The 24,559-nt window shown below is 38.1% G+C and overlaps 1 protein-coding gene across 3 annotated transcripts in view; it reads left to right on the forward strand.

Moving 5' to 3' along the window:
* The window catches only part of MAP3K13 (mitogen-activated protein kinase kinase kinase 13), a 78,215-nt gene that overhangs the window by 33,738 nt on the left and 19,918 nt on the right, over positions 1-24,559 (forward strand). For all 3 annotated transcript variants that reach the window (XM_072418642.1, XM_072418643.1, XM_072418641.1), the window contains 4 exons: positions 11,952-12,509; positions 18,231-18,414; positions 22,572-22,763; positions 23,370-23,528. In XM_072418642.1, the coding sequence (XP_072274743.1) occupies positions 12,032-12,509; positions 18,231-18,414; positions 22,572-22,763; positions 23,370-23,528 (1,013 nt within the window). In that variant the 5' untranslated portion in view covers positions 11,952-12,031. The remainder of the gene's footprint in view (positions 1-11,951; positions 12,510-18,230; positions 18,415-22,571; positions 22,764-23,369; positions 23,529-24,559) is intronic.

The raw sequence follows: 24,559 nt of genomic DNA on the forward strand, positions 1-24,559 counted from the left end.
CTTGTGTCACTTTTGCTGCTGTCTTTCCCCTAATGTACTCAGGCACATATTATGGTGGCAGCAAGACAAGAAGTGTTTCCATGCCAAAAGGGCAAGAGGAAGCTGTTCTACCTGGTGCCCATTGAAAGGTTTAGGTTGGGGAATACATGCTTACTCTTTTTTATGGCTAAGTGACCCAGATAAAATTTGCTATCCCTATCTTCAGTCTGTAGTATTGTTATCATCTCTAAATTTAACTGTAGGCATTGGGTGCCTGGCAGATATCCGACTGCTATCTGATTACCTAAAGATCTTCTTTCCATTGACATTTAAATACACGTGCATGTTCTTATTCTCATATTATCTTTATGTGATGACGGTAATGATGACGGATATCACTTAATAGATGGGGAGATAGATAATTGGCTAAACGTTTCATATTCATCAGACAATATTCTACAATATAGGACCCTGAATCTTTTTTCTGCTCTGCCCTCAGACAGCATGATTGTCATCTGATACTGCCAAAATTCATGACTTTCAGACAATAGCTGTCTGTTGTCTATGACTCCTGTCTGTTGTTGTGTGTCTTCAGTATGCTCTTTGCTTTGTAAAACTGAAACATGATAATGGCTCATTAGCTATACTGCAGGCTTTTATTATAAACTGCATGAAAAAGCTTGCTGATGTAAACTGCAGATCCAGCTCTAAATATATATATTGATTTACCAGCACGTCAGTGCATCCTTCAACATTATGTTCTAGTGTAGAATATGCAGCAAAAACACAGATCTGTGATATAACCTACACGTAACTTCCCTGTATATTGAACAAAAACTTCTAACAAGGATCAATATTCAACTTGAAACTATTTAATAGCCACAGTGACCATGCATGCTACGACCAGTAGCATGCATGACATAACAGTATCAGTGCTAAAATTTTCTTTGAGGGTCTTTTGGATTATGTCAGTGGCGTTAGTTTGACTTCAGTTTGAGATGCTTTTGGGATCATTCACTGATGGGTGCATTTGACCGGCAGGTATCTTCCCTCCAACCTGGTTCAAGTATTTCTTTACCATTTTCTTTACCATAGACTTACAAAACCTGTCTGAAGCTATCAAAAAACTGTTACCATGAGCCCTTGCCACAGCACTGGTGGCTGTAATGGAAAAGGGGGGTCTTTTGCTGTGTGGGTTTATATGTGTGTATATTTTTTATGAAGATTTTTTTTCAATAAGTATATTTAATTATGGCTACTATAAGGCTTTAAACAGGGGGTAAATGTATGGTAGAATATATATAAGGCTATATATTTATATTTGACAGACTGAGATTACTTTTCCGATATTCATACATACACAAAGGGTGATTATCCATTATATGTGAAAATCCATCTGCATATCAATACAATTCTGAATATAAAAAGTGATTACCAAAGCATTATTTAGGGTCAGTCAGCCTAAGCAAGTACCACCTACGTGTACACGTGAAAACCCTTGCATGATTTGGCTGTACGAGGGCAGCTGCTCAGATACCAGAATCCCCAGAGACCTTTACGAGGACAGAAGGAAATGAAGCCCTATTGATTTTAGAGATCCGGTCCAGCTGCACCACACTCCCTCAATCCTTTCTTCCTGCATATCTCTTTATCCCATATGACTGTATGACCTATAAGCCATTGAATAGAAACACACTGCTTTGGGAAGATGCTGTATGGTATAATAAGGCCAAGAGACTATTCAGAGACAGGAATTAGATGTATTCTAATTTATTTTGTCTTTTTGTTTATGTGTTATGTTTGGAATGAATAAAAGACGTGAAGCTTATCTTTTGCCCTCTGTGGTGTGGTGTCTTTGCACATATGTACACAGCTGCAAAGTAGCTGCCATTTTATGCCTATTGAGTTGCCTTTTCACCCCTTCACTTTGTATTTCAAACGATTTAAGTAAAAATGTGCATTTCCATTATTTACTGCAGCTTTCGATTTTTTTGTCATTTTATTATTTAAAAACCAAAGATGAGATTGACTAGAAGAACTTAAGAAAGAAATGTTCACATGGCATTCCTTTAAAAATCTGGTTGGAGAATCATGAACCAAGTGTAAAATTCAGCTCTGTCACAGTAATGAGGAATATATACCTTCTTCTTTTTTTCTTTGGATTCTCTTTTACTTATGTAAAATTAGGGTAAAATAACTTGCCTGCCTACCGCTTTAGTCAGTGGGGGATTATGTGCTGACAGCTCAGGTATCTGATAAAGTATGTATGGCATTCAGGTAAATAAATTAGCAAGGTGTTTGGTTAAAGTAAAGCTCTTCTTTGCCTGTGCAGGCCAGTATGAAACAAAGGGAAAGCCAAATCGAGAATGAATGAAGGTGGAAGTGAGCGGTTCAGTGCCACTCACTTTTGGCCACTGTCAAGAACCAGTGCTGTGATGTGAGTGGCCATGTGACTGGCAAGGTGCCAGCTGCTGGGAACTGTTTGGGGATGCTTGCTCTTGGCAGAGGTCTGAACCTGCCCAAGGGTTTTTTTCATGGTTTGTAGTTTTGATAAATCTTAAATGGATTCTAAAGAAAATTGTATAATCATATGGTAAAGTGTATAGCCAGTTTAAGGCAACTGAATATTCCCTGGATTAATGTCTCTCAATCAAAGTTCCTGGGGCACCCTGGGTTTCCTTAACCTCCCTGGCAGTATTCCAGAGTGTGGCTCAGAGTTAATTTTCATTACCAAAAGCGGTGACCCCGAGCCATACTTGGAGTAGAATTGTAGAGGGCTTACCTGGTCCCCATGAACCCAGGGCGTCCTCCTGCGATGCCTACTTGGCATCTGTGTCCCATGGCGATGCCTGGCATCTGCATCCCCTGACCTTGCGTCCTTGGCGTGTGAACATCAAGTATGCAAGGCCAGGGAATGCAGATGTTGGGCAGGCATGCGGCGGTGGTGTGCTGGGGGTGGGACCTGCTATGAAGTTTAAAAAAAGTATTTTTTAATGTCAGGTGTACCGCTTTGACATTTTTTAAATACTGATATAATCAGACCGCCAGGGATGTTAAACAATGAACAATTTGTGCCTCCTAGACAATTTTAAGTTACACTAATGACTTTTTTGGCTATATGTAAGGAGGGCATTATTCCCACTGACCAGAAATTAAAGAGGCATTATTCCCACTGACCGCCAGGCTAATATACTGTGAGCTGTAAATCTGGTTATTATTGCAGGAGTTCCCTGAAAACCTGAAAGGTATTTCTGGGGTTCCCCCATCAACAATCAATAGTACATGATTATAGCCAGGTATATTCTGTACTTTTAGTACTTAGTACTTACTTTTTCTTTCAAGAACTAACAGAGCTGGCTAGAACTAGCTCCATATCATCAATATGTTAATCAAGAGAAGTTTTGCACAGAAGTGTGGAGCCCACATTACCAAAGCCAGTTTGTGTCAGTACGCCCTGTTATGAGTAAAACATAAATATTAGATTAGGCAAAATAAGGCATTCTGTCACCTTAACAGTTTTCCTAGAAAAAATCTCTGGTGGTAAATATCACTGATAAATGTTTGCCAATGTGCATAACCTAGGGTGTATCAGCCGTTCACCTTTTCCATAGTTTACTGGATTTATTCCTTAGTCTGATAGTTTTGTGCTTCTTTTTAGTAATCCTTTTTCCTTACTGTTTTTCTATATTTTTATTTTCCTGAATCACACATTTCCGCTTGTCAGATTTACTCTGGAGAGTAATAGAGCGAGGGGAACGTGGGTCTGGAAATCCCTTCTTCCCGGCACTGGCTAAACCAAATCCGCTTAGTCTGGCTCTTCTACGGATTACCAATGCTTATGGGCTCATAGCACACTTTCAGAATGCTTCTCTGTGAAGCACTGTAAGGTGAACTCCGGGGTTTACCACATTAATAAATATACAGAATATACATGCTGTGTATAAATTACAAAGTCTGTCCTTGTGAGCATTCAATGATAAAAAAATTAAATGCTGCACAAATTTAAGTCTCAGCCCACCAAAGCATGAATCTTCTACCAGCTCCTATATATCTCAGGGATTGTAGTAGTAAAATATTTGGACTATAATTTGTAAACCACTTAAAGCTGAACTCCAGACAGATATGAAAGGTAAAAATTAATGCAGTTCTGTATTCACTGAAACTCCAGTAAAATGTGCTGTTTTAATGCAAGCTATTGCTCTGATGATCACCAGGACAAACAAATGGGTACTTATTTCCTGTAAAGATATTTAGACAGCAATAATAATTGACAGAGGGTTTATTCCCAACTTTATTCAGAATTAAAGTTCATGCATTTTTAAATTGACATTTTTATTGTACGTAAAAATCTTTTAAAAGAATATTTATGATACAAACTACCCCTCTAGGTTGACACTTTTGAAAGAGACAGCACATCAGGAGCTCCTTTGTAGGCCATTCTGTCTCTCACTGAGCACTTAACATAAATGTTATGGAGAGAGGTATAGGGGATCAAGCCACTGCTCTGATTTTCTTGTTTGTATATAAATCTGCTTAAGCTACTGAGCTCTGTAAGCCAGCATTTATATCAGAATGGCAAAGGTATTCATGGAGAATATTTGAAAAGAAGCCTAAAGCTCCATTAGTTATACAAAAAAAAAGTAGAGGATCAAAAGTAAAAAAATTTAAAGCTCTATAAGCAGGGGTGTCGAATCTGGCCCCCACTGTCCTTTTTTTTGGCCCCCAAAGGAATCCCAAATATAAACTGCAGCTGGCCCGCCTCTGCATTGAAATAGTGCAGCTACTACAATTCCTGGCATCACTCTGGTCTATAAACCAGCGGGCTCCCTGCTTATGCGTGGCCTCGCATTGGACTGTTTTATAGACGCAAATAATGCCGGGATGTTTAGTATACGGTGCTATTTCAATGAAGATGGAGTGTCAGCAGTGGGCCACTCATTTAGCTCCACATTGGCCAAGTCTGGCATTCCCAGCACTCCCCCTCAGCTGTATTTTACCTTGCTACTCCAAGGCATAGACTTTTACATTTACAGAAACCACTTTTTGTGATCCACTGCCCAAGAAGCGGCATAATTTAATTACCAGTGAAAACACAGACCCCAGGAGCTGCTTGCTGAATGGGACACAGTACATCAATGGGATCAGATTGTATATCTCAAATACCTGAACAGGTAACAACTGTGATCCTATATTGGTAATATGTGTAATTTAAGCTAGACGCTCCTGGGGCCTGAACTTTCACTTGAACCTGTATGGGGGGGTGTAGTTCAGCTGGTCAGGGGGAATGTTGGTTTAGTGAAATTTTACATAGAGTACACTTTAACTTTAAATACAGAAGTTGACATTTTTGTTCAAATATGCATGTGCAGTTGCATAGTAGTTACTGGCAGGTTATAGTGCAGAATATAAGAACAGGGTCAGTATAAAGCCTGAGTTTGGTAACTCTGCTAATATGAGATTTTTGGTTGAACCCTGTGTATCATGACTTCATCAGATTCTTTTAAAATAAAGTATACAACCAGTACATCAACATTTTTACAGAGGTATTTGACAATCACACTGCCTGTTCTTATCTTCTCATCTTCCGAGAGTTGATTTGTACGTCTAGCTTTACTCCTTTCTCCACTTCCACTGTATGTCTCCTATAAGATTTGTTTCATTATGTTTCCAAATAAAACTTAAAGTTACCATTTAAACCTATTCTCCGTGTTAAAACAACAAAAAGAGTGTGTAATCATACAAGTAAACAACTGTGTTAAAGTATTGTAGCTATATGTAACCTTGTTTCTGCTTCCTTTGGTTCCAAATCAAGTGATGAGGTTTATTTTTGACACTTGATGCCCCAATCAATGATGCATTGATATTTCTCTTCAAATTGGTTATAGTGTGCATTGGAACATTTCACCCGATGTATGTCAATACATTGCATATGCAGTGTGTGAATTAGCACCATTTAGAACACTGGCAGACCAGTTCACATGGGTAAATGCATAGGATTGAATAGACAGAGGTAAACCAGTGGCAGATGGCATTATATGGAGTTCCTGGACTGAAAATAAGCTGTGCGTATCTGATACAGGACTGTTTCTGTCCATTTTGGTTCCTTAGGTTAGAAACCCACTACCATATATACTGGTCACCAGTCACATTATATCTTTATTAAAGGAACTCTTCTGAAGATACAAAAACTTGGCTTATATCATATACATGAAAATCTAATGATAGCAGGTGCTGATTGCTTCCACACCATTGGATGTATTTTATGAAATGGGCCAAACAATACCAGCACTCCATTAAAAATCAAGCAATATTTAGTCACTTGTAGGTGAAATGTCTAACTTGAATCCTCCATTCAAAGATTACTTTTCATAGCAAATTTTCATCCATACGAGGTATCTATATCTTAATACATGTATATGCCATCATCTTAACATTTACAATACAAAGCAACAAAGGTTGTTCGAAAGGAAAAAAAGTTTTTTTTTTTCGGTGGTGAATTATATGCTGGACTCTTTGCAAAGTATTGTGAAGTATTGTGAATGATTGAGTACAAAATAGCACCAGTTTAGCATGACATTGCTTGGAAAATTTGGAAGGCCATATGTAATTCAAGTCTGGGGTCCTTTTTTAGCTGGTAGGTCCCTGGAAAATTTAGTTTGCCAAAGATTGGAAAATGCCTGGTATCCTGTTCACCTACTACTTTTATGAATCTATTCAAAATACTCTTTATTTGGACAAGTTTGTAATTTGTCCTTTTAAACAGTGGTTTTATGCTCCAGATCTGAAGGACAGTAATCTTGTACCTAAAATACAGGTATGGTTCAGAGATCAGGAGAAACTGTAAGGCATATGGCAGCTCTCCTGAAGAAAGCCTCTTTCAACCTTTTGTTCTTGTGTTTACCTGCTGCCCTGGTGATATGCTGTGTTTGTGTGCACTTCAAGACACCTCATAATTTATCATCTGGATCAAGGCATGGTCTATACACAGGAAGGGTAAATAGTAGTGTGTGCCAAAAATGATCCAGCAGCATCACGACAACTGTGACTAAAAAAAAACTTGATTTTTTTATAAAAGTTGGGGAGTACTTATTTTATTAGAAACTAATAGTTGTCATAGTTGACAAAGATGTAAATGGGCCAACATATTTTACATGAATAAATAATAACGTACAAAAATAGACAGATCTGAGACTTGTGTGAACCTAAATGATACCTATTTAAATGTGGCAGAGGCACTATAATTACGCTATGCTGCACTCATTATGGAAGGTAGATACAAAGCAACTATATAGAAGAAACGTGACATACTTTATATATAATAGGGGTTGAAAATGACAGACAAATACGGACAGTGACACAGGAGGAGGAGAGGACCCTGCCCCAAAGAGCTTACAATCTAGGAGGCAGGTGAGGTAACACACAACAGGGGGCAAGATATGTAGTGATGGGAAGTAGTGAGGGTTTTAAAAGACAGAGGAACATGGGTAGGCAAGTTTGAAGTTTTGAGCGCTCTTTTAAATGAGCAGAAAGTAGGAGCAAGCCGAATAGGACAAGGACCATTCCAGAGAGTCGGGGCAGCTCTAGAAAAGTCTTGGAGCCATGCAGGTGATGAGGTTATGAGTGAGGAAGTCAGTAATAGGTCATTGGAAGAGCAAAGAGAGCGGCTAGGGGAGTATTTTTCTACTAGGTCAGAAAGGTAAGTGGGACAAGAACTGTGGAGGGATTTGAAGGCTAGGCACAGGAGCTTGAATTTGATTCTAAGGAGAAATGGAAGGCAATGAAGAAAACTACAAATTGTGGCAGCAGAAGAGGAGCGGTGGGAAGGATGGATGAGTCTGGCTGCAGCATTCATGATAGATTGTAGAGGAGAGAGTCAGGTTAGTGGAATACCAGAGAGGAGGAGGTTACAGTAGTCCAGATGTGAGATGATAAGAGCATGTACAAGGAGTTGGGTGATCTCTGGGGACAGTTAGGGGCAGAGTTTGGAGATGTTGTGCAGGTGAAAGTGACAGGACCTGGAAATGTTCTGAATATGGGGGGGGGGTAAATCGAACGTGACGCCAAGACAGCGTGCCTGAGGGGGGAGGGATGAATAACAGTGTTGTTAACAGTTAGGAATATGTTAGGGGGGATTTGAAATGAAGGGGGGGGGGGGGGAGATGATGAGTTCGGTTTTATCCAGGTTGAGTTTCAGAAATCTGTCAGACATCCATGATGAGATGGATCACTTGATCCATCTCATCATGGATGTCTGACGGATTTTTTTATCACATAGCTCAAATTTAAGAAGTGGCTATAAGGAAAGGAGATTTATTAATATCTTTAAGGTACAGAGGATGCTTTGGCACCCCAAGGAGCCCTTGCATACCATTAGGTCACCAGTTCAGAATCAATTAAACCACAACATTTGGGTATCCATGCTACATCTGGATGGGCAGGCTGCAACCCTTTGGGAGGCAGAAGCAGACAGGGCACATGTCCTCCTCCCATAATGCAATACTTGTGTTCTGAGGTCAGTCACTAGACTCAAGCACTGTTATACGGCAATGAAGGTGATATTATTGCTCCAAAATTACTATGACACCACCTAACAACTGGTATTTTGTTATAGCAATATTAAAGAGATTATGTCACTCTTCCTATTTAAAGTTTCACCTGACTAAAGTCACCTTTGCCCTGCTGCCCCACCACTCCATTGCATCAAAACAGCTCTTGTAAAAATCTTGGTGTTTCAAGCTACGGTTAGTATGTGACCCCCTACATGAATGCATTACTCAGGCCTAAGTATCCAAATCCTTAAGCCTAAATATTGCTTTATGAAGAGGAGGATTGCATCATCAACTCCATGTAAGCTCCACCATCATCTGATGCACATGCCACTCGCACCTACTTTGATTTCTAATTCTAAAAGATGAACATTAGAGCAGGCAGAGTATGGGGAAGGTGAGTATAAGTGAGGGGAGTGAATGGAGACTGTCACTTTACCCGGCGTGGGCAGTTTCTGTAAAAATTGTATATGGAATGCACAAATACAGCTGCCACGACGTATAGCCATAGTTTACAACAGTTACATAGAGAAAAGGTTTACTACAATTTTTACTATAAATCTCCTTTAAATAAATTGTAATGACCGGTTAGTGTAAAATTATTGTAAATGTATAATATAATCCTGCTTTGTTGTACACTATAGCAGTGTGTTCATCAGGAGATGTTTTCTCAGTACACATCACTAAGATATGATGAAACGTGTTGTACCTCCCCTCATGTGATAGAAATCCCAGGTTTTTCACACTGCACGGTCCCTGTCACATGCTGTTTGATTTGGCTGCCTCGCACAATGTTCAAGTGTACAGATATTTACACAATCACTGAGCACCTGCTCACATAGTAAATGCCAACGCGACATAACCATATACCGGCTTTTTCACTAAAGCAATACAAAGAGCAAAACATAATATTCAGTTTTCAGGTAAAGTCAGATCTGCTAAATTCGAATTTGTATTTACTGTTATGGTTTAGTTCCTTTGCACAATTCTTTTTTGACTTGCTAGAAAAAAAGCTTGTTGGGTCTCCAAAAAAATAGTTCAGAATTCATTTTCAATTTAAGAAATTCTAGCTCATTACCTAATTTACTCTGCTATAGTATCATACATTTGTTGCTGGGCACTTGGCATTTGTATTCAAAAAATGCATTTCCGAATCTTCATTTGAAAAACGATTACAGACGCTGCTAAGAGCCTGAAAATGTCAAAACGCAGACAGTGCTGTAGATGGACTCCGGGGTATGTCATTAAGCAGGGTTGTCTTCACAGACTCCTAAACCCGCAGAACATCTCTAATGAACTTCGAGTTGAATGGGTTTATTCCTCCTAAGGACAGGCCTTGGTAGGCAGCTGTCACCAGAGGTTGTGCTCTGATATAGTCACGCTCTGTTAACTCCTTTACAGTGCATTCTGGGTAATTCAAAGAGAGCGCTGCACGGAGCCCATACTCTGAAATTGGCTCCACCTATAGTGTTATCAGCTAAATTTACTCATCTAAACTGTATTCTATTCATATATATGTACTTTAACCTTTTATTTTTAATAAAATGGATTTAAATTATTCTGTAATTTAACCCATTCCAAGGAGATCTCCAACGTTAAAGGGTTGCATAGAACTTCAAGAGCTTTTCACTATTACGTACAACACAGCTGCATGGTCGCATATATTTTTTAGGTACATTTTAAAGTATTCTTTAGTAACCCTGTATTTAAAGCATACATATAAAGATGAGGAGGATCCCCATACCTACCAGTCAGACCCATAGGGGTGATTTTCTAAAGGAGTTTATGCTGTTCACTGCAAGATATAATTCACTTTCTTTCACAAGATTGTGTATTATTTGCCAAATGAACTTTCACCACATTTTCTAAAAAAGGTTCGTTATTCATTGCAGATTGATAAGTTAGTTTGCTAAGTGAACAATTAAAATGCCTTTAGTTTTTTAAACCCATTGATTTTTTTAAACATTGCTGTTTTAATTTGTTCCAGTTTTCATAGAATTATTTTTTAGTCATGTGTTGATGCTTAACTACATGTTGATAGGTAAAGATTGGTCTTGGAATGGACAATAATACTTTTCTATTTAGTGTACTTGGTTGCAACTCGGACAAAGTAAATTCTAAAAATGAGTTTAGGAATGTCTTATTTCTATGCTTGTTTCAGGTCAGATTTAGAAAGAAATTAAGCTACATTAGAACGGTCTAAAGCCCTGTATGCATGTTGTTTTTTTTTTGTTTGAAATGACCTTTCATGATGGTTTCTAGTGACATGAAAATGAACCAATGCTGTGCACACTGCGCTGTTCTATTCTATGGAGATGGGAGGGGAAAAGGACAAGCCAGTGGCACCCCGCTGCACTTCTTTCCATAGCAAAGTACAGCAGACATCCCCGCTTGGTTGTTCATTGATCCACCAGGATGAATTGATGAACAGCACAGGGGGGACAGCTGTTCACATGCTAGATTTATACCCAAGATGGTCATGGTCGCTCATATCAAGCAGCAATAGTCTAGCATGTGCGTGTAGCTTTAAAGTAGACTTTAATACTTTCCAGTTAATTGTAATTGGATGAACATGCATCATATTAAACATAAGAACCACATTTGCTGGGCAACAGTGCTTAATGGTATCTACACTTTAAAATTGGAATATGCAACCTACTAGTTCATACATGTGGTGGCTGCATTAGTTTCCATTTTCCTGTAAATAACACACTTTCTTTTCTAGGGTTAAAATGCTCACTCATTGCTCTGTATTTATGGAAAAAGATTTGTCAGTATAGGCTTATCTTTCTGTTTGGACCTCACCCGCTCTTCATCTATGGTACATAGAGGAGTGTTGCTTTGCAGTTTACAGAAGATAGCCCAGAAAGCTGATAATGTTGCAGGGACACATGATTTGCAACATGATCAACAAGCATTTTTCTGTACTTTTAGTAAATGTACCTAGTCTGAAAATAGAAAACTAGTGCAGCCACTAGATTACACCACATACACAAATATTATTAATTAACTACCACTAAGTAATATTTTCATTATAGTTGGGTGTCGAGTGGGTGTTGAGTGAAAGGCACACACAGATTAAAGTTCAGATTTGTTTTGAAACACCAACATATGTGTAAAGAATTGTCTATCTGATTGAATATAATTTAAATGAATGAAGTAGGCCCCCAAACATCATCTATGTTGGTAAATTTAGTTGGTCTGAAGATGTGTAAGACCAGGTTCAAGCTGAGATTTAGATATTTGAGGGTTTTGAATCATGTACACACACAATCAAACCACCTTGTGAATGAGCTGCCATGGGAGCAGTCAATAGGACTGTATTGTAAAAAATTAAATTCATATATGCATCAGCACTTTTTAAGTTGTGCCTATATTTACTAGATTATTAAATAGTTATCTATTTTTTTCTTCTTCTGTTTTTAGATCCATTTGATGTACATTCCAGTACAAAGCGGAGCTGAAGAAACCACCTGGGGAAACGGTGTCTTGGGAGTGGCTGCCCCATGCACATCGATGGTAACATGGCCAGTCCACACAAGCCTTTGAGTTGGTCATCTTCCCCTAATCTCATCGTTGACACCATACGGGAGGATAAAGATTACATGGTGGGGTTTGGTGAATCAGCCACAACAAGTCACCTTCAGCCTCCAGAGAACCAGGAAAAGTGTGACAACCTAGAAAATGCCAGTAGCCCAGTAACTGCAGCTGTCCTAACATCCATCAGTGAGGACTCAAGAGATCAGTTTGAAAACAGTGTTCTACAGTTGAGGGACCAAGATGAAGCAGAGAATACTGCACCTCAGGGTACCAGCCACTCAGGAGACGGAGGCAGTAATAGTGGCACCGAAGACATCAAGATACATTTCAGCCGCTCAGGAAGTGGCAATGGTGGCTTTCTAGAAGGACTTTTTGGCTGCCTCCGACCTGTATGGAATATGATTGGCAAAGCTTATTCTACAGATTATAAATTGCAACAGCAAGGTAGGTAATCTGTTGACATACAGTGTTATCCACTGCTATCCAGAAATTCTAATGCTTTTTCCTTAAATATTAATAACTTGTAGGCAGCATTTTTTTAATCTTTTTTCATCACATTTAAGTTCAAAGTGTACAGTGATTTACGTTACAATAGCAGCAAAAGTTTTATTTCCTTAATTTTTGCTAGAAGATTGTATGTTTTTCAAGAGTTACCACTATATAGCTGTGGTTCCTGAATGTAATTTGAATGTAATGAAGAAAAAAGTAAGGTAGAAAGATACTATATAAAGATCATATAGCTTACAATCTGGCCACTTACATACATCACATTTCTACATCTTATCCTCCTTGTTAGGCTTAGCTTTCTTGATACATAAATGTAGCTACAAATTTGTAGAATGAGAAAGTTGTCTATTCTCATTACACAGGAACCACTCCAGTTTTAGTATTAATAATCTTACTACTTTTTGATATGTTTATTGGCTGTACCAAAAATTTACGTTAATGTATTACATATATAGACTTGTAGATTCTACTTCTCATGTCATTCAATATTTCACTTTATCCTCCTTGACAAAAATCTACTGTGATAAAAATCAGCCATTGAGACTTACAGAAAGTGGACGGATTTGAACAGTTCCTAAACTGAAATAAATAAATTTTTAACCAGAAACTGTAACACAACTTTAGATGTAGGATAACAGTTGCACAATTAAACTTAACACAGACAGATTAGAAGATCTGATGTTTTGAAGGTACCCAATGTCAAAGGCTTCCTAGGAGGAAGTGATCAGATCGGTCATTGCTGTTGTTTCCCCAGAGATAACCAGAGACCAAAAGTGCCTGCATCATTCATCCCCACCTTTTTCCATTGGCTTGATAGACAATATAGATATAGAGATATCCATAGACATGTAAGAGTATCTGTATATACTGTACATGCTTGATTTGACTGCCCATAATTGCTCTCCCCATACTCTCTACTGTACTCTGTACTCCTCTCCTTTGCCCTCCTAATACAAGCAATGGGGAAGGGGGGGCCTAGGAGAAGTTATATCATTCTGTAGAAGTGGACATTCCCAGACAGAGTGCATTTACATTCACACTGCCTTAGGTAGTGTCCACATGTGATGCTGAGCTTCCATGATGGACAAAAACTAAAATGTAATAAACAAAATGGTGGGCAAAGGACAGTCAGACTGTAGAGGAAAGGGCTTAATAATGCTGGATGTTCTCCAGACAAAAATCAGATGGACTCGAACTTGCTGCTATGAGAAGCTTACTGTATACAGCAGTGGTCGCCAACATTTTGCAGCTCACGGACCACTAAATTTACAGGCTCCGGACAGCGCCTGCGTGGGGAGCCATATGTCACTCCAAGGGGAGGAAACTTCCCCCAGAATGATGTCATGATGCCAGAACGCACCCACTCTCCCATTGCAGGCTCAACCTGTCAAATCAAATCCAGAAACACAACCCACCCACCAACTTGAGCCTGCGATTCATACAAGGGACATGGTCAGCGGCTCTGGCCAGTGCGCCCCTTCAGCAGGGTCTTTCTTCTGACCCCACTGGGGGGTGCACTGGCCAAGGTGCAATAACAGTCAAAGCCCAGATTCACCAGAATAAGAAACCTGATGATGGGCCATTTTTCATTACATTTTGAATATAGAACACAATGCAGACTTCCTCTATATGGAAACATTATATTGTTATCTGGAACTGTTGTGTATTTTTAATGTTTAAATTTTTATTACATGAACTATTATTGTTATAGTTATCTGGTACAAATTAATATTTATACCTAGCCTAAGGCAAAAGCATTGTGCAGCTCAACTAAACAGGAAACATAAACTGCATATGTAATGAGCAAATCCTGAAAACATCATGTACATAATTATAAACTATAAGCAGAAACAAGAGTTTATTGACATATAAAGGCAGGTCCTTTCACCTGCCACTGCAATAAATTACCTGCTTGATCCTAATTTTAAAATACACTCACCTGTCCCTGTTCTGTTTTGGGTGCTGCCAGCATACCTAGCAGATTCCCAGTGTCATACACTGAGCTGTGCAGCTCAACATTTTTTTAAAAGAAGAAGAACAGGCAGGTAAGCATGTTTTATTGTAGAAGAAACATCGCCTGTCTCTTCTTCAATATCGAACCTGCATTTTTCAAGAACAATAGTTTCCACTTTAGGTTAAAATCCCAAAGTTGTATTTCCAAAAGTTCTTATTTTTATTGTTGAACTAAACTTTAATTTAAAACAAACGTATCAGTTCTATAAAGGTACAGAACATGCTGCATCAGTACTGTGTAGCAGTGTCCATTTATCCTGGTAAATGACCACTGAACCACTGGTGGTGTCTTAGGACCCCAAAGGATGCCCGCTTCAACACTGTGCCTGGTAAAGCCTGGCCTGTTCCATTACTTACATTCATATTGGCCCATTATATAGATCTCTTCAATCAACATTAAAAATAATTCCTGAACAGTTTAGGGGGGCTAAACTATGGAAGTTGTGTCTATAAAAGGGACATCAGCAGCTTTCTTTGTTCCGCACAGTATCAACCTGTTGAGGCAACCATCTTAGCAGAAGCATGACTTTCCTTTCTTTTGTCAATGCAACCAGCAAAGAGAACAATGAGGAGCACGGTAATAACATCACGAGTGGTTACTCCAAATCTTTATGTGACTAGCAGTTTTCAGCAGGGTCCTCTCCTCCTCCTGGGTCACTGTCTGTCATTTGCAACCCCTATTTAATGTACAGCGCTGAATATGATGTTGGCGCCATATAAATACTGTTTAATTATAATAATAATAGGGCAGCAATACATTTGAGACCTACACCAAGTATACAGATATGAGGCACACACTCATAACCCAAAGTGCGCTGTTTTTTTCAGGAGGAATTCTAGCACAGTATATTTTTTACAATAGTGTTTTGACATAATAAAACCGTGGTTAGCCTAAATTAGAAACACATTTTAAGCAGGATGAGACAGGTGATGTCCCTTTTGAAATAAAATAAACTTACCAGCCTGATCAATTTTTTAATTACACTCACCTGTCCTTGTGAGCACCAACATCTTCACAAAGTTATTTTCCATGTTCCAGATTTTTGGCCATCCCGATTGGCTGAAATGATATAACTCTCATACCTTTGGGAGTTTGCCCATTTCCAGCAGCCAGGGGTTTGCAGAGATACCTGGCAGCATACACAGACCTGTGCATGTTCAGTGTTTCTTCATTGCTGTACATTGAAGAAAAGATTGTAAGAAGGCAGATACGTTTATCTTATTGCAAAAGGGTCCCTGTCTATGTTATTAACCTAATGACCGTATTGTGATACTTTAATATATTTCAAGTGTTTATGGACAAAAAGTAAAACAGCAATGTAGTCTTGGAGTGTGCAACAAAGCACATAAGATACCTTCTGAAGAAGATCTTTGGCATCACAATTGAACCACACATATTTGTCAGGGAAATTCAGTTAAGTTTGTGTTTCTTGCTGGATTATGCTGAGCAGATGGCTGACCCCCTCCCCTTACACTGACTATTGTCTGCAGCAGCAGGATAGGATTATTATTCCCATTGTGTGCTATTGAGTGAGGAGCCAGTGTGTCAGCCTGTGTCCATGTCACATAGTCATGTGGAGGGCAAGGCTGGGGAGGAAAGGTGGGAGCGTGGTCTAGGAGAACACAAAGCCGATAATACCTGTTACTGTCATGGCCTTTCTGTTTGCACAATCAGCAATATGGGAGTACCTAGTATATAATTTGTATATAAAACGTAAGGGGTTTTTAATATTAAAAAAAATTACAAAGTTAAAGTAAACCCAAAACCAAATATAGTTTACCCATCTCCCCCCATTCCCCAGCTGTTAGGTCATCTAAACTTATCAAAAATTGAGAACACTTTGGAGGGTGCAGTTGTGCTGGGTTTAAGAATGTTTAGTATTTTTGAATGATACATTGAAGAGAACCCATCACAAACTTCAAAAAACTGTACCAACCTAAATATTGCAGGTAAAAGCATTTTGAATATAGGGGTTTCCTTTCCATTTTTATTTTATAGACTTGCATTTAGAAATGGGTAATGATAAACTGAAAATTCAACTTTAATGTAAATCACAGGCAAATTGCACTGACTTGAGACTAAACCAATCAAACTCTATTCTTGCAGAATTTGATTGGCTCACTTTCAAGTCAGTGCAAATTGCATAAAATGTACATGTATTTTTCATGAAATTCAATTATTTTGCAGCTTACTGACCATCTCTTCTTGTAGCGTGCCTTTAGAAAATTTGACTCCTTCAGGAAGAGTCGGTTTTTTTGCGCAGCCCCCCTCCATACTTGTATTCTTGCATTTCATAGCTCTTTCTCTTCTTGGAGTGTGCTGACTTAACTCATCCACTCTTTCTATCACCTTCTTGAATGACATTTTAATCAGCAGCCAGAGAAGAAGGGAAGGAGATTACTAGACAGTGTCACTTGGGTAAAAGACATGAGTTGCAAACATCACATCCATTATGACAGCACATAGCAGCAGTCTCAAGGCTTTAGAATGTCTACACAAGAGAGGATGAATAGCATTAAATATACAAATTTATGCAAAAAAAAATAAAAGTAATGGTCTGTTTCTTTTAAGATAGCAAGTTTCTTTAAGATAAGATCTTGTAGAAAGGATCAGTGGGCATTAGGTGGGGTTAGTGGGTATATAGTGGGAAGGGTTAGCTATATGTAGGAGATGATTAGGTCCACTTGTTCTCTGGGAAAATAAAAAGTGGCAGTGGGGAAAGCTTCCATCCAAAGTTAATGACCTGTGATTGCTCATAATAGACCAAGATTACGATGTAGTAGATATAACTGATACCTGGCTTTATGACAGCCATAACTGAATAATGAATTGGGAAAGGTGCAGTTTAGTTATAGGCATTATAGAAACAAATGTAAGGGGGTTTGTGTCTTTGTAAAATATTCTCTTAGATCAGGTTTGAATGAAGACCTCTCTAAACACATTGACAGACATGCTGAAACAGCACCAACATATTCATAGGGGTTTTATGTAGGCCACCTCACTTGAAAACACAATGGAAGCCTAAATTCTGCTACAATTGAAAAAGACAGCAGAAATTGGGTCAGAATTTGGTGATAACAATTACCCAGACATCAGCTGAGACAATCTGTAGTTCAAATAAATTAAACATTTTTTTATTTACCTTAACTAGCTATGCTACCTTACCAGAGTAGTGTCTGAACCAACTAGGGTAGAGTTATTCTGACATTCACTAAAACATTCACTGGTGGAGAATCAATTACTGCTGTTGAAACTCATGGACTTGGAAGATTCCCCACCAGAGAATGTTTCATTGAGGCAGTCATGGAACTGCTTATTATCACTGCAAATAAAGGTATTTAGGGAAAGATTTTTTATTTATTTGCAAACATATTTATACCTATGTGGAGTATGGTTTGTCTGTTTGAGAAAGTTAGGCTTTATATATACTTTGGTAAGTGTTTATTTTCTATCTATACACCAGAAAACTATTTGATAATTATTGTACACATCAGACAAAAGATCTTCCAGGCAAAAGCCTAGAGCTGCTGCATTTTGGTTGTATTTGTAATGATGGTTGTTAATAACCCTGTTATATTTATATTATAATTATGATTTTTATATAAGCTGTATTTTTCCTTAATCCACATTTTTCTCACCTCCAGATACTTGGGAGGTCCCATTTGAGGAGATTTCGGAGCTACAGTGGCTGGGAAGCGGGGCACAAGGAGCAGTTTTCCTGGGTAAATTTCGAGGAGAGGAAGTCGCTATCAAGAAAGTGAGAGAGCAAAAGGAAACTGACATTAAACACCTAAGAAAATTAAAGCATCCCAACATCATTGCGTTCAAGTATGTTCCTTGATTTATGCTGATTACATGAATCACTGATATTCTTTTTTAAAACTTGTGAATGATTCATCTGTAATTTATTATTCTGTTAGGTATAAAATGGAATTTTGCCTGTCTATTAGGAGGAGATTTTTACAGTTTAACTGTCATGTCTCTGGAACAAGATGAAAAGGAAAGTCTAACCTATGGGGACAAGGCAAAAAAAAAACCTTAACAGAAATCCTGATTGTTAACCTTAACCCAAAACTACAAAAAAGTCGTGGTTGGTGTTCTACTTTTGTAATACATTTCCTTTAAGCTAAACTGACATGTTACTGGTATCGGTATCTCATATACCCTGATTAGTGGTAGAATGGGATTGGGATTTGATTAATCAGAGCTGTTGTCTAAAGCCACATACACACGTGCAATTATAGTTGTTGGAAAGGATATTTCACGATTTTTTCCAACGACTAAGGACTGCACAATGCATTAACGAGCTCTGTACATACAGCATCGTTCTGCTTTATGCAGAGGGGAGGGGGGAGAGCGATGGAGCGGCACCCTGCTGCGCACTCTCCTCTCTTCCCTTGCATTAGGATCGTTCGTAGTCCATTGTCCGTGGATCCTCCAGGACGGTCGTTCGGACGATGGACGACGGGCGCTGTACACACGCCAGATTCTCGTCCGATATCGTCACTGAGCCGATTATCGGGCGAGACCATTGGACGTGTGTACGTAGCTTAAGGTGTTTGGGGTTTCCTGTAGCACAAGCAGAAAAGCTGAAAACCTATCCATGACTTGGGTGGAGTTGCTTTATGAGACCTCTATATCTCCTTGGACATGGACAAAACTAAAGACCATAAGCATTGCCTATCGCCAAATGTATGTTCACAAACTAATTTTGCTTTATTTACTAGTCAGTTATAAAGGCCTGTTCTGGTTTATCAAACAAATGTTCTCCCTTGCCCCTTTTAGCCGGGCGCACCACCTGGCATTTTTCAGTAACATATGAGCTGAAAGCTAGCCATTTGGGAACTAATAAAGAAGTTTTAAAGGATACGCAATAAAATACAAGTATAGTTTAACAAATACATAGGTATTCCAAGAATGTTGAAAAATAGAAATAGGAAGGGAATTATGTTATACCAATTATAGATTTCCCTGATACACGATGGCATGTTAAATAGCACAGATTATTTGCAGAGATAGATAGATAGATAGATAGATAGATAGATAGATAGATAGATAGATAGATAGATCATATTCCACCATCTTTGCATTTGCATGGGTTTCCTTCTGTGTTTCCTCCCAATCTAAAAACATGCTAATATGGTAAATGGATTCTGCCTAATTGATTCTAGAGTATGGACTGTGATGGTAGGGTCTTTGGATTTGATCTCTTCCCTTTCACTGATTTACTATGCTTGTTCTACATTGGAGACAGCCTTCTTAGTAGAAGTGAAGGGCTTTGCTACTTCATACAGGTCTTTCCCCCTAAATACTAGTAATCTAAGGACTGCTGAAATAGTGATCCAAAAGCAGTATGAGTGGTGGAACAAACATAGATCCACAAAATGAATAAAATGGAAGCAGGAAGATGCGTGCATGTCAGATCCTCAGGCACAGCTTCCTCTCCACCAAGCTGTCAGGTAACATTGATGAGCACTGTACGTTACCAAATCTCACTCCATATATTATGGGACTAACAGAGACACAAAACCTTATGTTATCTCACTGCAGATATACAGTTTTTAGCTTACAAAATAGGCAAGCCTAGGCAGAGTCTCCTATCACAAACTGCATTTTTTCAGTGCTGTTTTTCATGGAGACAAAATGTAAATTTTACATGCATTTTTTAATTTGCATACTCTGATTAACTGCAGCAGCTCCTGGCAGCTGTTGTAAGTAAAACTTTATGAATAATTCGAAAGTTTCTCTAAATGATCATGGTGAATGCATATATCATATAAATTAGAGTGGGGGGCACATCCCAAACCTTTTGTGTCATGATCACATTACTGATTGAAATCATTAAGTGAATAAACTGTATCTGACAGTTGTCACACTGTAAAACTGGGCTGAACCTACACTCATTTTACAGATTGGTACACCTGTATGGTCATTGTATGACTGCTTACTCTGGTCCAAACCCATCACTATTAGACAGTGATTTGCCTGAATGTTGGTGGAGTTTAGGGAGACCGATTTAGCTTTATATACTTCTAACAACAATGTTGTTTGGCTTGAGAATTCAACAAGGCATATCAGTCAGTTTGTATCCAAGTACACGAGGCCGAGTCTATCCGCCATTCACAGTTTGTAATTTTCACTTTCTATCCATCTGCATATCTAAGAATGGTAAGATTTCCCTTGGGGTATGGTAAACTTTGTAAATATACTCAGCATTTAATATTAAGGATTTAAAGCCAATGCCTCAAAAATGTCCGCCCTTTATAATTTTTTTTTTTTTAATTTATAATATTGGCATAAAACATATTGACTGTTTTTTAATTTTCACTTACATTTGTACAGTTCCTTCAACAATGTGTATTTTCTTCAGTCATTTCTCCGCTTGAATAGCGTATCTGAGCTTTTTGGTCGGTACAGTAAACAACAAGCGGCTGAGTGTGAGTTCATTTAAGGTGAGGTAGGCTGGCAAATTTGGAATGTTCAGTAGATGCTGTATGCAGATGCACGCTGCACCATCATCTCTTCCATCATACTGATTAAAGAAATACTAGCTTATCCAAAAGATGTCAGCTCTATATTCATTAGGAAATGACAGGTTAAAAATAAATAACAGATTACAAGGTAAGCTGTAAGAACTCCTCATTTGCAATAAAAAAGAGTAGAGAGGCTTTTTGCTTGATAGCTGCTTAAAATGATTACATTTTAAGTTTTTAGATTAAAAAAAGTAAATTAAAAACACTGAAAATTATTTGTATTTGTTAAGCAGTTGAGTGACAGCTGCAATTTGGTTGGTTGCTATGTGTTTTACCTTTACTTACAAACGCAAATACTTGAGCTGGAAATTGAAATCTCTCCTAAGAACAAACCCTACAGTAAATTGCAATGTCCACTTATTAGGTCTGGGATCCTCTTCTTGTATAACTTGCTTTAATATAATAAAAAGTTACATACTTACCTCCATCTTCTGCCCATAGTGCCCAGGGCCATGTCAGATTCTTTCCACTAAGATCTTAAGGAATGCAGAACAACCCAAATTTTGTGGGAAGAACCTCTTGGACTGAAGTGTCTTCTTGTGAGATTTGGAGTACTTTTCTTTTCCTAGGAAGCTATACCCAGTAGGGTAGTGACGTCACACCTTGCAATGTGGAAAAAACAGCAACAGGAAGTATTACATCTTTTTACATTAGGCAGGGATTTGAAATTTATCAGGTAACAAAATAATTATATTGTTATTTTTATACTGAAATGAGCAACACAGAGGAGACTGCAGACGTACAGTATATATCTGATTATAGTCTGCTCATGCTGTTAGAAGGTTCATCAAATAGTCTCTGCTCTAGGCGCTTTATTTCTATGGTCTATGTCAGACATGTTTTATTAATCTTACAGTATTCTCCTAAACAACTTCCTTTATCCCCAGAATCCACTTTGTCCTTGAGTGCCTGGGAAACCCCCTAAACATGTGGATTTGTATTGTGCAAATTTTGGACAATTTCTGAAATATCTGGAAAGTTGGCACTTGCTTGTCACCCCTTACAACTCTTACATGTGCCTGCTAAGTCATTGAAAAATGGGACAAGCCCCAACTTTCTAGGTAAAGTCAGAATTTACATAATACTGTAACCCGGTTTTCAGAATTCCTGGGATGTTCCAGAACAAAGCACCAAAATGTAGATAAAATTGACGGGTTAATGGGTTTAAAAGAGGTATAAAGATTTGCTTTTGTTGTACATGCTAGTCATATTAGCGTAGCATAATCCCCTGTACTGCATTAGCAATTCACTGCACAATTACTCTACACTTGTTGCCAGGCATTTTTCTTGTCATAGAAATATACGTGTTTATTCAAGGCTAAAGAACAAGATGTTATTTTTGTTTTTTTACAATATTATATTTCTTTTCAAGAACATGTAGAGAATACTGTTAATTTAAATTATTCTCTACAACTTTGATGCCAAATTAATTTTTCTATTACCTCTCCACAGGGGTGTTTGTACGCAGGCCCCATGTTACTGTCTTATCATGGAGTACTGTGCCCATGGGCAGCTTTATGAGGTACTCAGGGCTGGGCGCAAGGTTACCCCAAGACTCCTAGTGGACTGGTCAACTGGGATCGCTAGTGGCATGAACTACCTCCACCTGCACAAGATCATTCATAGGGACCTCAAATCACCCAAGTGAGTTGTTTTACTGGCTGTCACTATGTGTTACTGTGCATAATTTTGTCTTTTTAAAAATACCATGCATTATCCTTACTAAAACCTTTTTTAAACCAATTTTAGTGCTACAGTCATAAAATCTACATCACTTTAAGGATGAGCCATTAAAAGTATTTCACCAGTAATAAAACTCCTATTGCTTGGGTGCAGAGAAAGTTACAGTTTAATCTGCTTTTAGATTGCCTTTCCTGGTTCATTTCTCCTCCTTGTATAAAAGCTTTTCATGTCATACTGAATTTACACCTTGTGATGTCATCACTTTGTACATCTCATAAAGCAGTTTTTTTATAACTTTATGTTCTACGTGAAATTTTGTTATGTATAGTTTATATGTATATTGCACAAAAGTCATATGATAACTTCACTCTTGTTTACTACATTAAATTTGAATCTAGTCTCTTTAAAAAATATAGGTCCCCTCTAATGTAACATATAGGTTTTTGCTAATCTAAACAATGATTAAAAATAGACAGAATTCTGTAAAAGCTTTCTTTTGTGCAGGCAAAATTATTATTTGTAAAGGACAATTTATTTTAGTGATGTGTATCTCTTTTTCACTTACAGTGTCCTAGTTACCCACACAGACACAGTAAAGATCTCAGACTTTGGAACATCCAAAGAACTTAGTGACAAAAGCACCAAGATGTCATTTGCTGGCACTGTGGCATGGATGGCTCCCGAAGTTATCCGCAATGAGCCGGTCTCGGAAAAAGTGGACATCTGGTTAGCATGATTCATATGGGTATTATCTGTAGAAATGTACAGTGTATTTTACCTTTTACCTGGCAGTACTGTTAAACATTTAAGTTGATGGTCGGCTTGTTTTAAATAGACAAATCTCCTAACGTTTTTTACACTTGTTACACAAGTATATACATAAGTCTTTCTTAAATCTCAACAAAACCTAAAATCAAGAAGGGCAAATTATTGTAGTAATCATGTTAGTATCAATTATAAGTATTACCTTTTTTTATTATACAGTGACAATGGTCACAAGTATAAGGGGGGGGGGGGGTGAATCTCACAGAAGTGGCTATGGAAAAAGATAGAAGATTCCCCGTTTATCTAAAACTATAAAAAAGGTTTTTCTTAGGAATCTTCTTTAATCTTGTCTTGGTATTTAAAATTTTTGTTTTTCTCAAGAGCTTAATTATTATGATGGATTCAATAAAAGTTATGGGATTTGTGGGGAATGTCCCTAGCAATGACTTTACAATAGTGCAGGAATGCTTGGAGCGCTCTTTACCCTTTTTATCATCAAAATATCTACATGGTTTAGATGAAAAGTATTCATTTTGACTAAGGGTTATCAGGTTTTGCTTTAGCTTTCGCCTCTTTTAAGGTCCTTTCTCTTTCATTTTGTTAAGACAAAAATATGTTGACCTCATTGGCTTCACTGGGTTCCTTCTGAGGATAAACAGCACTGAGAGAGACTGAAGAGGTCCCACATATCACAGTAGATACCAAAAGTATAATATACAATGGCCTGCATGTATAAAGGATTGCAAGATCAACATTTGCATAGCAGAGGAATGTTTTGCAACCATTACATTCAGTAAGTCATTCCTGCACATCCCAGACACCAGCCTGTATAGCTATCCTGCTCTTTTATGGTAAACAGTGTTTGCTGTAGAAGAGTTACAATAAATGCATAGCATTTTTATACTTAAAAGTAGTGCAAAGCACAGTGATTATGGGTAAAGTGCAAGGATAAACCAATCAGCTTTTTATTATGACGTTGTCTTTCTAAACCT

Source organism: Pyxicephalus adspersus, chromosome 7 (assembly GCF_032062135.1).
Source record: "Pyxicephalus adspersus chromosome 7, UCB_Pads_2.0, whole genome shotgun sequence".
Classification (NCBI taxonomy): domain Eukaryota; kingdom Metazoa; phylum Chordata; class Amphibia; order Anura; family Pyxicephalidae; genus Pyxicephalus; species Pyxicephalus adspersus.